The 15,574-nt window shown below is 38.2% G+C and overlaps 1 protein-coding gene across 3 annotated transcripts in view; it reads left to right on the top strand.

Annotated features, from left to right (window-relative positions):
• Window positions 1-15,574, top strand: part of Agbl1 (ATP/GTP binding protein-like 1) — an 800,368-nt gene that overhangs the window by 181,920 nt on the left and 602,874 nt on the right. For all 3 annotated transcript variants that reach the window (XM_005381585.2, XM_005381584.2, XM_013512654.1), the window contains exon 17: window positions 150-303. In XM_005381585.2, coding sequence (XP_005381642.2) covers window positions 150-303 — 154 coding nt within the window. The remainder of the gene's footprint in view (window positions 1-149; window positions 304-15,574) is intronic.

Genomic DNA, 15,574 nt, shown 5'->3' with positions numbered 1-15,574 from the left:
TTTTTCTCCGGTACCGGGAACCGAACTCACGACCTTGCGCTTGCCAGGCAGGCGCTTTTTGCCGCTGAGCTAAATCCCCAGCCCCTTGTCTGTTATTATTCTTACATAAAATATTAATAATATACTTTCTTGCTTTATTTTTGCTCCAGACTCACCTTGAGATCCTGGAAAAAAGCATCAATCCCAGAGAAATCTACTTCCGGCAGGAAATTCTCTGCCAGACACTGGCTGGGAATCCATGTCCACTGGTTACCATCACAGCCACGCCAGACTCTAATAGCGCTGACAATCTGGAGCAGTTCCGTGAGTAAAACAGGCCCTCTCTACTGGGAGGTTAAGTTGGGGGAGGGTTCTTGACAATCTTGGGAGCCCTCTGTCCCTTGGAGACTGAAGCTCCATGGAGTGTTGGGAACTCACCTGTTTTTATAGAAATACAGTCCTAATTCTTTCTGTGATACCATGGTTCAATATTAATGTTGCTTTGTTGTTAAAGAGAGAAAATGAATTACAGCCAGGAAGGTGAAAGGATGTGCTGGTATAGAAAGCAGGTTACTAGTGACACTCACTTTCTTTCTGAAAACAGAACCAGGACTCTGAATCACTTTTTCCAACCTCTAATCCAGGGACTTTTCTCACCATGCTCCTTGCTGTTAAATTACTCTCAGTCAGTCAAGATTTGGAAAGGAAGGAAGTGGATCCTCTGAGTCCTGACTGAGGAATTCCCTTGATGATCCAAATATCAGGATCTGAAGGACTGAGGGTGTGAAGGAAGCTTGAGCTACGAACTGTGAAACCAAACTGAAAGCCAAACCAACACACACACACACACACACACACACACACAGCAACAACCACAACAGCAGCAACACAAAACAAAGACAACAAATATGACTACCTTGTCATCTATGAGCTTTTGTAAATGGCTCTGGACAGAGCTCTAGACCTTAGCTAGGTAAGAGTAACTAAAGGGAGTGAAGAAGGCTTTGCAATGCAAGGAAATTTGGAAGATGGCAGAAAAGACTGGAGAATAAAACCTGGCTAATTTATCCCCAGAAGATACCGCCTAACTTGATGAGGTGTTAATGGCATTCAGGTGACTCTTTGGTGGATACAAATGTAATTTCTTACACCCCATCACATCTGACAATGGATGCTTAACAACCTGGCTAATCAACAACTGATTATCCCATCTGAATTAATGAGGCCCTAAAATGCTTTAATGAATAATAAGGGATTTTTCAAAAATTCTCTTACGTGTTTTATGCATTTAACAGCAATTTCTCTAACAGTCACAGAGTCCTCCAACCAGCAGATAGAGCAGTGCTTGAGAGTGAGAGACAGTGATCCTTCTAGGGCTATCTTCCTTGAACAACTATTTACTTGAGAAAGTGGATACATATAAATTTGTTTTTCAAGTTCCACTTCTAAGGAGGAGGAAAGAAAAACTCCAATGTGTAATTATGACATGGAAGTACCTGTGTTTTTGCATTTTTGTTCTGATATTGGTGCTTTTGCTGATATTACAATTATAGAGATCATTCTTCCTTTGAGAAAAGAACTTGAAACACAGGGAAGGCCCCTACATAGTTCGGTATTCCAGGAAGCAGTTCAGGTAGAAAGGAAAAGAGAGACAGAAATGAATGATCTCTTAGTAACCCTTTATATAAATCAAAGGAGCCCATTTTTTGCTTGCTGTCTTCATGCTTTGTTATAAATGATTTTATTGTTGTTTTTTTTTTCCGATACCGGGAATAGAACTCAGGACCTTGTGCTTGCAGGGTAGGTGCTGTGTTGCAGAGCTAAATCCCCAGCCCTGTTATAAATGATTTACACTTACACATGCCCATATAGTTTGTGGTTCTTTTCTTTATCTTTTCTCTTAAACATGGGCTAATATAGCAGCCGTTGTTCATCTCTGGAGGTATTGGGGAAGCAGCTGGGACTTATAGTGGTCAGATGAATGATGTTCATTTTTCTTGTCACTTGCAAGTGTTAATCATTGAGCTAGACCCTGAAGTAAGCAGGATGAGGATCCAGGTAAAAGGCCCAATAAGAGCTGTCTTCATGATTGGGTCTGTTGTACAGTTGCATGGACCCCTTACTTAGAAGAGCAGGGGCCTTGTTTAATGCTCTTTCATAACCATCTTAACACTCTTTTAAAAAAATTTTTACTAGGTATTTACGGCAACATGCATGGAGCTGGAGTACATTACGTTAACATGAAATAAGTCAGGCACAGAAGGATAAATACCACGCAACCACACTTATTGTGAGAAACTAAATCTAGTAGAAGTAGAGACTGGAACAATATCGTAGTTACCAGGGGCTGGGAGGTGGTGAGGGGAGACAGAGAGAGGGGTTCTGGTGGGCACAGGGGTGTAGCTGAGTGGGAGAAATAACATTCGATGTTCTATAGCTCAGTAAGGTTGAGAATTAATAATTATTATTAAGAATAGTTGACAACAATTAATTGTACAATTGAAAATATATTCAATGACCAGTGTCAGAGGCAAAGGATAAGCCAGTTACTGATCTGATCATTGCACATTGTACTGGACTCTTATACTGAACCCTACAAATTATGTGTCAATTAAAATTTATCAGTTTTTAAAATTAAATATTAAAGGACTTGAAGAAAAAAACAAGTTTTTAAAAGGAATCCTGGATTTTCATTTTGTGCTGGGGCCTACTGCTTGTATAGCTGGTTCTGAGAGCACTTGAAGGTTATACAGCCAGTCTGGTGACCTTCGTACTACCATCCTCTCTTTCTAAGTCATAGAAGAATTCTAACTCATTTTGGCCATTCACTGAAAATCTTATTTGTGTGCACTATGTGGCTGATAGGTATGTTTCACCATGGAGATTAATTGTAGGAATGCTCATATTGTGATTTGGATATAGAATGTAACACACAAGTCTTGTGTTTGCAGATGGTCATGGGGCACTATATTCATCAGTGGATTGGACCATTGATACATTCATGCCAATGTGCTATTAGGTGTGCTGTTAGGAGTGGGCTTGGAAAATGAGTGTCACTGGTGGCGTGCCTTTGGGGGGTGTATCTTGCTCTGGGGCTCCTTCCTTCTCTCTCTGTTTCCTGGATGCCAAGCCATGAGCAGCTGTCTTCTACCAGGCCCTTCTGCCATGTCAGTTCTTCCTTAAAGGCAGCTGACCATGGACTGAAACTCCAAAACTGTAAGCCAAGTTAAATCTCTCCTCCTTTAAGTTGTCAGTGTTGGATATTTTATCCCAGCAATGGGAAAATGACTAATATACTTCATTTTAAGGATGGGACAAGTGTGGCTGAGGAAGATTACATACCATGATTGATGATGGTTCCAGATTCTAGACCTTGTTCTAACATCAGAGTCTGCACAGATGCAAATGTGCTGACTCCATCTGCATGTTCAGCATCAACATTCTGGCTTCACTCTGTGAGTCAGAACTTCCTCCAGCATTTCCACTGTAAGAGCAGTGCACATTAAATGGACCACAAATACCTGTTCTCTTGCTGCTCACAATGAATTTTATTCTTCTTTATCAGAAGCATTTACATGGTGGTCATTTCAGTCACTGGGGCAGGAGTGGAGAGAAAAGATTCTTCTGGCCCTAAAGTCTTTCCTAAGATTCTCAGAGCCTTGCACAGAGCTTGAGGTCTGGGAACACGGGGGAGCTTGCAATATATGCATGAACACATGCCATTGCTATGTTTCTAAAATAAAGAACCCAGCACAATATAAATACCACCTACTCTCTGAAGTGCAATTAACCATGCCTATAATTCAGAAGTAAAACCATTAACTTCCTTGGGCCATAGAACGTGATGTATTGATTTAGGAAGAAAATGTGGCATATGAATTAGCAGCTCAAGATTGTCCTGCCTCCAGACCACCCTCTTTGTGAGCTTTAATTGTCTTACCTGCCTCTTCCTCCTAGGGACTAGCTTAACTTTAGTTAGGTGTGGGATGTTGAGTCGTGACTGGCTATTTTCTGATTTGATGGCTGTCACTCATCTCTCATTAAAAGGGAAAGTGGTACCAAAGGACTTTCCTCCCACCTTGTTGGATTATCACTTGAGCCTTATTTCAGAAATAAGGCATGGCCTTATTTCAAGAAATGAAAACATGGCCATGGGGCCCAGGGAGAATGCCCCTGATCAAGGTTGCTTCCCCTGGTGGTTTTTCTAAAGTCTCAGACTTGGAGATTATAGAGGACAACTCATTGATTACTTTTAGTTCTTTCCAGGGCCTGGGCTCCAGAGAGTCTCCCAGAAGCATTTATTTGGTTTGATTTATTTTTCAAAAGCATTTTCATTTAAAAAAAGTTATTTTCCTGGAAACATTTAGCTTTACTGTTGTGATAAATATGTTTTCAGTTCAATAGTCACCAGATTTGTGGGCTATATACTTTATTATTGCTTGGAAAGCTGATCATGAGGCCTTATTTACAATGCTCCCAAGAGAGAAGACTCACTACTACACCGGGAGATTTGAGCCCTCATGGCCAAGATGGCGGCCAGCTGTCAGGAGTCACACTGCCCTTTTCCTGGGACAATGGATAGGAAGTTCTCAGGGAAAGTGTCACTGAAGCCATTATGCTAGAGATAGGTCTGAGGGGAAATGGATAAGAAAAGGAAGTGGTTACCAGAAGTGTGGTGTTGCAGCCATTAATCTCAGCACTCTAGGAAGCTAAAACAAGAGGATCCTAAGTTAAAGCCTATGTAGTTTAATGACGCAGCGAGACTCTGTCCCCAAATTAAGAAAAAAAAAAAGGGGCTGAGGCTGTAGCTCAATGTGCAGGCCTTGGGTTCAATACCAAGTACTGAAAAAAAAATTAAAAGGATAAACATCTCAGACTCCCACAAGACTCCTGGTGATGGAGGAAGTACTAGAGAATCCGGAAGTGCAGGTATTTCCTAGCTGGTGAGAGATGATGTGGCAAAAAAGCCTAGGACTTCTGAGATTTGCATAGCGGACAGTGAGCGGAAGTGAACAGGATCAAGACAGTGGGACACAGCTTCAGTATGCTAGACCAGCGGGCATTTGATGAGCAGGTTTGGGGACAGGTTTGGCTGGCAAGATCAACCTGGGAACTTATTTCCAATGCTGAGATTGGTCTTCAGTGGTTAATAACGTTCTGGCATAATTACCTTAGCATATTTAAAGTAATGAACACATTATGTGTTATTAGGTATTTTGATTAGCAGGCCTTTTGCATATACAATTTCCCGGTAGAGAGTGGAGATGTTTTATCTGTAGTCTATCCTTCTGGAAGAGAGGAATAGTGTCTGTGTTTGTGTGTGTATCTTGTTTTCTTGGATTTGAACTAAGAGAAGATGTTCAATTTATAAGCAAAATGAGAAAGTTCTAGAATAGAGAGAGTGAAGAAAGTTGGGGGGTGGTTATTACTCACCTAAATCCTAAGGAAAGTAGAGAGAAGTCTTGAGGGTCTTTATTTACCCTCATCTGGAGAGGAGAGTGGTTCCGTATTTTTCTAGACACAGCTATTCCCCAAATCATTCTTGCTTGCTGCCTCTTCTTGTGCACTACGTGCTGCTTCGTGTGGAAATTACTCTTAATATCTTTGGATCTCCCTGTACTACTTCTGTTTATCTCCATTTTGCACATGGCCACTTGAGGAAGGTGTGTCACCATCCTTGGTACAGTAATGGGTCCCTGAGGAAAGAGTCTGTAGGTCTCTACCCCACATTCCCATTTATCCCACACTTCAAGCTGTGCCTCCACTGAAAATTTCCCCTGAAATATTGTTGTGCCTCCACTGAATATTCCCCTGAAATACACACAATCAAAACACAATATTTACTGAAGACTACATTGTTTTGCTAACTTGTCAATTTTCTCTGCATTTCCTGTAAAACCTCATATTCTAAGTGACCATTTCTGCCCAGAGAAAGGAGAATCCTGTTTTGAGAATGAAGACCTGCATCTCTGTGATGGGCGCTTCATCTTTCTCAGGAGTTATTTATTTATTTATTTATTTTGTTTTTTTCCAGTACCAGGAATCGAACTCATGACCGTGTGCTTGCCAGGCAAGCGCTGTGCTGCTGAGCTAAATCTCCAGCCCAGGAGTTACTTGTTTTTGTTTTGCCAAATTGGACATCCATGTCCTCAACCCCTACAACCATATTGCCTTGACTGTCCTTAGGAGTGTTCTGAGAGGAGGAACTGACGTGGGAAACTATTCTGAGGGAAAATGTCATTCTCTTCTTAGAAACTCACTTATTTTTGAAATGAATAGTTACTACTTGCTCACTGAGTGATGAAACAACAAAGGTGGATAGGAGGGGGTGGATGTGCTATTTTTGCAATCAGAGACACCTCCACCCTGTGTTTATTGTAGCCTAAAAGAGCAGAGCACAACCTTTCTCTCTCTCTGGAGGTGAGATAATCTCACTCTGCTGCCATAGTCTCCCAAGGCTCACACACTGTTCTTTCCAGGGGGCCTGAGGTGGGGGACCGCTCAGGCTGCTTCGGCAGTTGTTAAAGAATACCTTTCTTTTTTCTTTTTCTTAAAAATATTCTTACAAAAGCAGTGTTCTATTCAGCCTGCCATTATGCTGAAAGCTTTTCCTTAGAAGACAATAGCTGTTCTCAGAAAAAGATTTACATGAGGTCCCCAGGGTGTAATGAGCTACCACACAGGCACCTGCCTGGGGTTGGGAGTTGTCACTTGAAAGTGGTATTAAATTAGGATGGAGTGGAAAAATACACAGTTCCAGAATTCCCCCTTTGGCTTCTTTGCAAATCATTTTCCATCCGCACTGGCCTTTGTCTCTTTTTGAGACACCTGATCAGGTACAAGAACAGAGCTTTCCATTGGGGAGAGCCAGCATGTGACAACAGGGGTCCAAGTAAAACAGAAACTCCAGTGAAGTGAAAACTCTCACTCTTGGAAACTTCTCCCAGAGGCCTGTAGGGCCAAGTAATACTATGGGGTCACTGAATTTTAGTCCTTACAAATCCATGAAATCTATTAGATTAAATCTGTTACTAGTGGGGGACGAGGCTCAGGGACAGGAGCTGACCTGTGGCTGCTTTGTATTACGAAGTGTGGCTTAGTAGCCAGATGGTGGGGGAGGTAGCCCTAGACTTCAGGCCTGTGATCTCCCGGTTAAGCAATCTTTTTTTTTTCTTTTTCTTTGTTGCTATAAAACACTAGTACTGACAGATATTTGAGCTGAAAAATTAAGTGTAAGAGGATAATGTCATCTCTCCGTGGAAATCTTCAATAAGAGGAGTCAGAATTAGAGAAACTGAACTGTATTTTTCCTTGCCTCGGGATTTCCATCTCTTCAGGCAACTACAGTGAGATACCACAGTAGAAATTAGGAATACCAAGATAAATATCACTTAATCCTTTCAAATCCTATCAACAAAGCACTCATGATCTATATTGTGTATATGTATGTGTTAGTCATGCAAACAGGTTATTATAATTCAGCATGTTATACTAAGACAGGGATCTGAACAAAATGCAGTGAAAGCACAGAGAAGATTTAACTGTGTGGTAAAATCAAAGGGGGATTTACACACCTGAGGGTAATCTGCATGAACCCCATAGGCATGGTGTTCTTATATTAATAGAGCTTTGTTTTCAAGGGAACCTCACTGGAGAATCTAAAACCTATTTGAAAAACAATCTGAAATTTTCTTGAGAATACAAGAAATGACTATAAGCCATGTCCAAACCATCTTAAATTTGTTTTTCCTCATCTTTCTTACTGTCCTTGATCTGTACACACAAGTACTGATTCACAACACTATCACTATTTTATTTTATTTTAAAGAGAATAAAAAATAATAAAAGGCCATTGGAAATGATACAGAATTTCATTTAACAAGACGATAGGAATTCAACAATGGTTGTTATATTACATATTGTTGTCTTCAAAGTAGTTGTTCAGATTATCAGATATAAGCATGCAAAATTGGTCAAAAAAATTAAAAAGAAGAAAAAAAATTTAAGCATTAACAGTACAGAAATTAGCAGTACAGTTGTCCCAGCTATCCTGTGTATATACATACATATTTATTCCTTCCTTTTTTCTTTCTTTCTTTTCTCCTTTCTTTCATCCCAGTTGTTCCTCCCTTTGAGCACTTTCTTTCTCTTTCATAGTATCTATTGTACCTTTCAGATTTTGTTTACTCTTTCAGGTTTTATAATAGGGAGACAAAATGATGTTTATATGTATAGGTTTGATTTATTTCACTTATGATTATGATCTATGGTTACATCCATTTACCTGTAAAAGCCTCAAGTTTATCTTTTTTATAGCTGAGCAATACTCCATTGTATAGAAATACCACATCTTTTCTATTCATTCCACAGTGGATGGGCATTTGGGTTGTTCTCAAGATTTAGCTATGACAAACTGTGCTGCTATAAACATGGGTGCACATATATTGCTGTGGTATGATGTTTTCAGTTCTTCTGGAAAAATGCCCGGAAGGGGACTAGCTGGGTTGAATGAGACCTCTAATCTTAATTTTTTGAAGAATCTCCACACTGATTTCCATAGTGGTTGTACCAGTGTGCCCTCCCACCAAAAATAGAGAAAGGTTCCTTTTCCCTACAGCCCTTCTAGCATTAGTTATTAGTTAACTTCTTGATGATAGCCATTCTTTCTGGGGTGAGATGGAATCTCAGTGTTATTTTCATTTGCATTTCTCGAATGACTAATGATGTTGAACATTTTTTCATATATTTATGTGCCATTTGTATTTCTTCATTGGAGAAGTGTGTATTTATCTCAGATGCCCATTTTTGAATTGGGTCTTTGAATTTTGGGAGCCTGAATTTTAAAAATTCTTTATATATTCTAGATAGGAGTCCTTTGTTTGAGGGACAGTCAACTAAAATTTTTTCCCACTTCATGAATTTTCATTTTACTGTGTTGGTGATTTCTTTTAATATGCAAAACTTTTCAGTAAGATGACTTCGCAGTTGTAGATTCTTTAAAATATTTCCCATGAAGTTTGGTTTTTGTTCATGAACTCTCTGCCTACTTCTATGTCTTCAAGATTTCTACCTATTTTCTCTTCCAGTAGATTTACTGTTTCTGTTTTAATATTTAGATCTTTGATCCATTTGACTTTAGTTTAGTACATAGTGATTGACATGGGTCTAGTTTTAGTCCTTGGCATGTAGAAAGCCAGTTTTTTCAGCACCATTTGTGAAAGAGGCTATCTTTCTTCCAGTGAACATGTTTGGCCCTTTTCTCAAAGAAAAAGTGGCTGTATGTGTTTGGAGTTGTGTCTGCATTTTCTAATCTGTTCCATTGATCCTTAGGTCTATTTTTTTTGCCAGTACCATGCTGATTTTATCACAGTAGCTTTTTAGTATAATTTCAAATCAGAGATTGTGATATGCCTTGAACTTTGTTTGTTTCCCAGGATTGCTTTTCTACTCTAGGCCTAAGTCTCTTCTGGTTCCAGATGAATTTTAGGAATATTTCCTCCGGATCTGTGAGGTACAATAATGGTATTTTAACTGGGATTGCATTCAATCTATGTAACAATTTTGGGAGTATGGCCATTTTCACAGTGTTGGTTCTTCCTATCCACAAGCAAGGAATATGTTACCATTTTCTGAAATCCACTTTGATCTCTATTCAGAGAACTGTAATTTTCACTGTATAGGTCTTTTACTTCCTTTGTTAGATCGATTCCTAAGTATTTCACTTTTTTTGGATGCTATTGTGAAAGTTGTGGTTTCCCTAATTTCTCTCTCACTGAATATAACTATTTTAAAATCATCATTAAAATATATGGTCTTTACATGACAAAGCAATTTGTTGTGTATGGGTATTTACTTGCATGGAAAATGTATAAAACCATGCTGAAAAGCTGGTAGCCTGATTCATGATAACAATTTGATCTGAATAAGAAAGAAGCAGAAAGGGAAAGGGGAATGGGCCTTACAAGTATTTCATAAACAAAAAGAATTCAAAAGAAAATATGGCAAAATAATAATAATTTTTAAATCCAGATTATAAGTACACAAGTACCTGTTGTACTATATTCTCAGTACTTCTAACACTATGTATATTTAATATCTAAAGTTTAAATATTAAACTAAAAGTGTCAACCTATTTTTGTTTTAAAAGTGGATATATTAGAGTAAAACAAGTGAACATAATTCATATTTCTCCTATTATTGCTCCTCAGAAAATTTCTAAAGTTTCATGTTTATGCCTTAGTACACATTTACACACATACTTAGTCACTTACAAACACATGAACTTGTACAAATATAGCCTTGAAATTTGGCCAGTGTGGACTTAAATTTCCTTTTTAACAGCTTTTTCGTGTAGAGGGCCAAATCTCTTCCCCATGAATTCTGAGCACTGACATCTTCACCAATGTCTGTGCCACCAAGTTAGTCCTCATAAAGAGTACACTAGACTGTTGATCAGAACCATGTTCTGATCAACCAAGCATTTGTCAGTCTTCTCATTTTTGTACCAACTCGTTTTTTAAAAAAAATCTTAACTCTCCTCTCTGCAACCCCTAACCATTTCAGACTTATTTTAATCTGAATTTCTTTGGGTATGACTCAAGTTGTTCATAATTTAAAGTGTTTTTTATTTATAGCTCTCCTTTTTCAGTTGATTATTTTAAAACTCAATTGCCTATTAATTTATTAGATGATTTACCTTTTTGCAATGGGTTTATCAGGAGCTCTTTGCATATGTAGAGTATTCTTTGCTAAAAACTAATTCACTCCTCATCCTGTGGAGAGAGGAAGTGATATGTTTTGAGTATTGATGGAAGTCCTTTCTCTTTCATGTGAATGTCCAGTTATATCAGTATCATTTATTGAATAATGGTTCCCTCCCTGCTGTATGTTCCTGGAAAGTTTGTTAAAGATTGGTGGACTATAAATTCATAGATTTATTCCAGGACTTTCATTTCTTTTTTGAGGGGGTGGGCTTTCATTTCTATTCTATTGGTTTTTGAGTCAGTTTTTATGTCAATACCATGTTGTTTTGACTTGTATAGCTTTGTAGTGTATTCTGAAATCCAGTATTTTGTTGCCTTTCATTTTGTTTCCCAAGATTTTCTTTGACAATTCCAGATCTGTGGTTCTGTATGAATTTTAGACATTTTTTTTCTATTTCTATTTGATGTGTCACTGGAATTTTGATAGAAGTTTGTATCTAATTTATAGATTGTTTTGGATAATATGGACTTTTTGACAGTACTCTTTTAATTAATGAACATTCATTTATCTGAGTCTTCCTCAATTTCTTTCATTCCTATTTTATAGTTTTAAGTGTGTAGATCTCTGACTTTCTCTGTAAGTGTATCCCTAAGTATTTTATTTTTCTTTTGTTATTGCAAATTGAATTTTTCAAACATTTGTTAATATATGGAAATGGTATTGATTTTGTATTTTGTAACTTTACTGATTTATTATTGTATTTTGTAACTTTATTTATTAATTTTAACAGATTTTTGGTGGGATCTTGTATATATAGTTTTCTATATATACAAACATATGACCCATAAATAAACAATTTTACTTTTCCCTTTCCAATTTTCATGTCTTTTATTTCTTTTTCATGCATAATTGCTCTGGCTAGGACTTCCAGTACTATGCTGAGAAACTTTTAGCTTTTCACCTTTGAGTGTAACATTCAGTAGGGGCCTGTCCTATATGGTCCTTATTATGTTGATGCACATTTTTTCTATACCTATTTTTTTTTTATCATGAAAGGATGTTGGATCCTGTCAGTTGCACTTTCTACATCCATTATAATGATAAGATTTTTGTCCCTCATTCTCTTAATGTTATGTATCATATTTATTGATGTGTATGGTGTGTTACATTTACCATTAATTCTGTGTATCACATTTATTGTATCACACTGAATCCCACTTGAACATAATATATGATCATTCTAATGTGCTGTTGAATTCAGTTTGCTAGTATTTTGTTGAGAATATTTGTGTCTACATTCATCAGGGACATTGGACTGAAGTTTTTTCTTTGTATAGTGCTTATCTGACTGATATCAAGGTAATGCTAGACGAATTTGAGAAAGACTAGACTTAAATCTTTTTTAAATATTTGGTAGAGTTCTCTAGTGAAGCCTTCATGTCTTGAGATTTTCTTTATGAGAGATTTTTAATTACTGAATTATTTACCTTACTTGTTATTGGTCTGTTTAAATTTTTTATTTTAATATTTAGTCTTGTTAGGTTGCTTGTTTCTAGGAATACATCTGTTCGTTCCAAGTTAACCACTGTGTTAGTATTTAATTGTTCAGAGTAGTGTCTTACGATCCCTGAATTTCTGTGGTATCAGTTGTAATGCCACTTGTTTCATTTATAATTTTATGAGGTTCTTATGTTATTCTAATGCTGCTAATGGTCTACCCATTTCACATTTTGAAAAAGCAATCCTTAGTTGCACTGATCCAGCGTTTTTTGGTGGGCTACTTGATGTGATCTGTGGGTAAGGTTCCTGCTGGAGTACTGGGCAGGTGCCTGGTATGTGGTGATGATCTACCTTTCCAGTGAATCTCAGGAAACTATGGAGGCAGACTCGTTACCTACATCAGTGGTGGCAAACCTATGGCATGCAGGCCATAGCAGACTGTTTGTGTCATTGAGCTCTAAAAGATTTACCATCACTGGCCTAGGTCTTCTGAGAAAGGCCAGGGTGGCAAACCCATGGCATATGTGCCTCAGCAGGCACACAGAGCCCTCTCTGTTGACACATGAGGCAAGTTACCCCAGCAGCTGAGCATCAGATAACAGTTATTTTTTTCTAAAGTAAAATCTCAGTACTCAGGTTTAATTGCTGTGTTTGGCACCTTGTGATAAATAAGTGGGTTTTTGGTTCAGTTTGCACACCTAGTCTCTAAGAGGCTCTCTCTCCTGGCCCTGACCTTGGCTCTCATGGAGCCTAGCATTGTGGGGACTGGCCTGGAGTTTGGGGACACATAGTCCAACCTGGAAAAACACTTGTACTTTCTCTTGCTAGTCATCAGAGAGTGCTATTATATTGGGATGGGTATAGTCATGTTGGGATGGGTATACTTTGGATTTTTAGGACCATATTTGGTTGGTGAATTAAAATCTATGTGAAGACTTGCATATTGTTATTGCACTTTGGGATTGAGATAAAAAGTTCTTTATTGCTCCTCCTTCTATGGTTTCAGATGGAAGAACCTTTGGGGTCTGAGCTCCATACACAAGTCTCCAACTGGGTGCCCCAAAATGGACAATCCTTGTCCTTCCCTCCTGGCTCCTTGTGCTCCTCAGAGCCTTCAAAGAAGCACAAAGTTTCCAAAGTTTCGTTGAAACCCTCAAGGGAAAAATATGTTTTGATGCTTATGTTCCAAGGTTGCTTTGGTTTTACTTTGATTTTTGAATCTACAGATTTTTTTAAGACCAATTCAGCAATGCATTAAAATGATTTTTAAAAAATATTTTACTTTGGTAATCTTTTTTTGTTTTATTTGAAGGATTGTTCAGGCTATGTAGTCTATTATTCTTCATGAAATAGAAGTTCTTACCCCTTGATCTTCTCACTGTATATGCTGCTTCAGTCCATAAGAACAGAAAAGTCTATTTTAAAAATTTACTGTAATGGATAATATGAATTTGAAAGTTTGTTTGCAACTTCAAATAGTATATCAGTATATCTACTATTCTATATTTAGAAATAACTTTGTTCCTCCTGAAAAGAAAAAAAACTTTCTCTTATTTTTTTAATTTTAAAGATAAAAGAATGAACACATATTAACATACACACAGACATAAATAAAACAACATGAAAACAATAAAAGCAATACAGAATTTCAGACAGTATGATAGGAAATTAACAATGGTTGTTGTATCGCATATTGTTATCTTCAAATTGGTTACTCAGTTAAAGAAATATAGGCCTGTAAGGCTGCTCAAACAATTGAACATTAACTGTTCCTTTCCATAAAGCAATAGAAATTAATATTACAATTATCTTAGCTATCTTGTGTGTATATATATATATATTTTTTTTTCCCCATTCTTTCTTTCTTTTCTCTTTTCCCTCATTCTGGTTCTCTTATGGTTTTTGGAACAATTCTAGCAGACAGTAAGACTTGTAGTGAAGAAATATTTTGGAATTTCTAAATTGAGATTACAACCAAGGACTAGATTTTCTTTGGTACTTCTACTTCCTTTGACATGAGGGACATTAGAAAAATGTGGCTTTGTTTTGTTTTTGATGTGTGATGTGACTGATTTACCCTGCAACACCTCCTCTTCTGTTTTCAGTCACCTGTATCCAACATCACCACCAGAAACCTCCAAACACAGGTTATTACCCACTCCACTCCCACCCCCCCACCCCCCCGTTCTGATCTATGAGGCTTGCTAGAGTTACTTCCAGCTGTGGAAAGGGTGTGTTCCTTTAAAACTGGTAGAGATTCTGTTGGTCCCAGGGTAGAGTTTTCTAAATCATAACTTGCAGGTTAGGTGTACTTAGGTAACTGGGACAGTGAATGATTCTCACCATAACTGATCTTTGCTTTTCATGCTCTCCAGATCCAGGGTAGAATGGTGCAGTAGAACCCAGACAGAGATCCCAGCTATTTTTCAATAAGAGATGTTTGTGACGTAGTGGGATCCTTCATTCTACACTGTGAGAGGTCAGTGATGAGTGATTACAGCAGCAGAGACTTCCTCTTACCACAAAAACAAACAAACAGATAAACAAACATGCAGTCCCATTGCAAGCTTAATACACAAGATGCTGAGATAGCATTAGACTTTCGCTTCTCTCTTCTTCTGGTAGGGATTGGACAAAGTAGAAGGAACTGGATGTGAATGAAATGGCAATTATCAATTGGTTTGGAGTGGTTTTCCACTGCTGTTCTCAAAGGAAGTTGTAGAGAGGAAGCTATTGGGCCAAATGGGCTTTTGTAAACAGGAGTCTCTTGAGGCCACAGTTGGGAGCTCACACCATTGATCCTAGTTGTGAGAGGTTCAGGAACACGGACTGTGAGTCAAGTCACCGGGCAGATTAACTGCCCAAAATGTGACTATTAACATGTACGCTCATGGTCACTGCGGTAATGATTGAGTGATCAGCTTCTATCCCAACCAACCGTGTGCAAGTATTCCCTTTCCCAGGCATCAGATGATCACATCAAAAGCTCAAATGCCACAGCGCAGAGAGAATCGAGGTGCCTTGCTTGTGTCTTGTGACTCTCTGTAGCTCGCTGAGCTCTGAGGCCAGGTGGCAGCTCTGGATTTTTGGCATTCCAGAATTTTGTAGGGCAAAGGCGTCCTCACCATGTACTGATGCGAATCCCATTTAGAAGTTGTTATTGGTGAAACTGACAGGGCAACTCCCTAATTGCAAAGACCAGCAGGCCTCCCTGCACCCCAGAAGGCTTCGATAGGGCTGTCATTGTTCCCCCTCAGGCAGGATCACTGGGCTGGAACACTGAGCAAAAAAATTTTGTTCCAGTTGAACATAAGTAACCCTATCATTAGCAATATAACAAGTCAAAGGCGAACTTGATTGTCAAAAGATACAGATTTATGCCTTATTGTAA

This window comes from Chinchilla lanigera, unplaced genomic scaffold (genome assembly GCF_000276665.1).
Source record: "Chinchilla lanigera isolate Chin_1 unplaced genomic scaffold, ChiLan1.0 scaffold00015, whole genome shotgun sequence".
Lineage (NCBI taxonomy): Eukaryota > Metazoa > Chordata > Mammalia > Rodentia > Chinchillidae > Chinchilla > Chinchilla lanigera.
The sequence above is the reverse complement of the archived record's forward strand: the minus strand, read 5'-3'. Positions and strand labels throughout refer to the sequence as shown.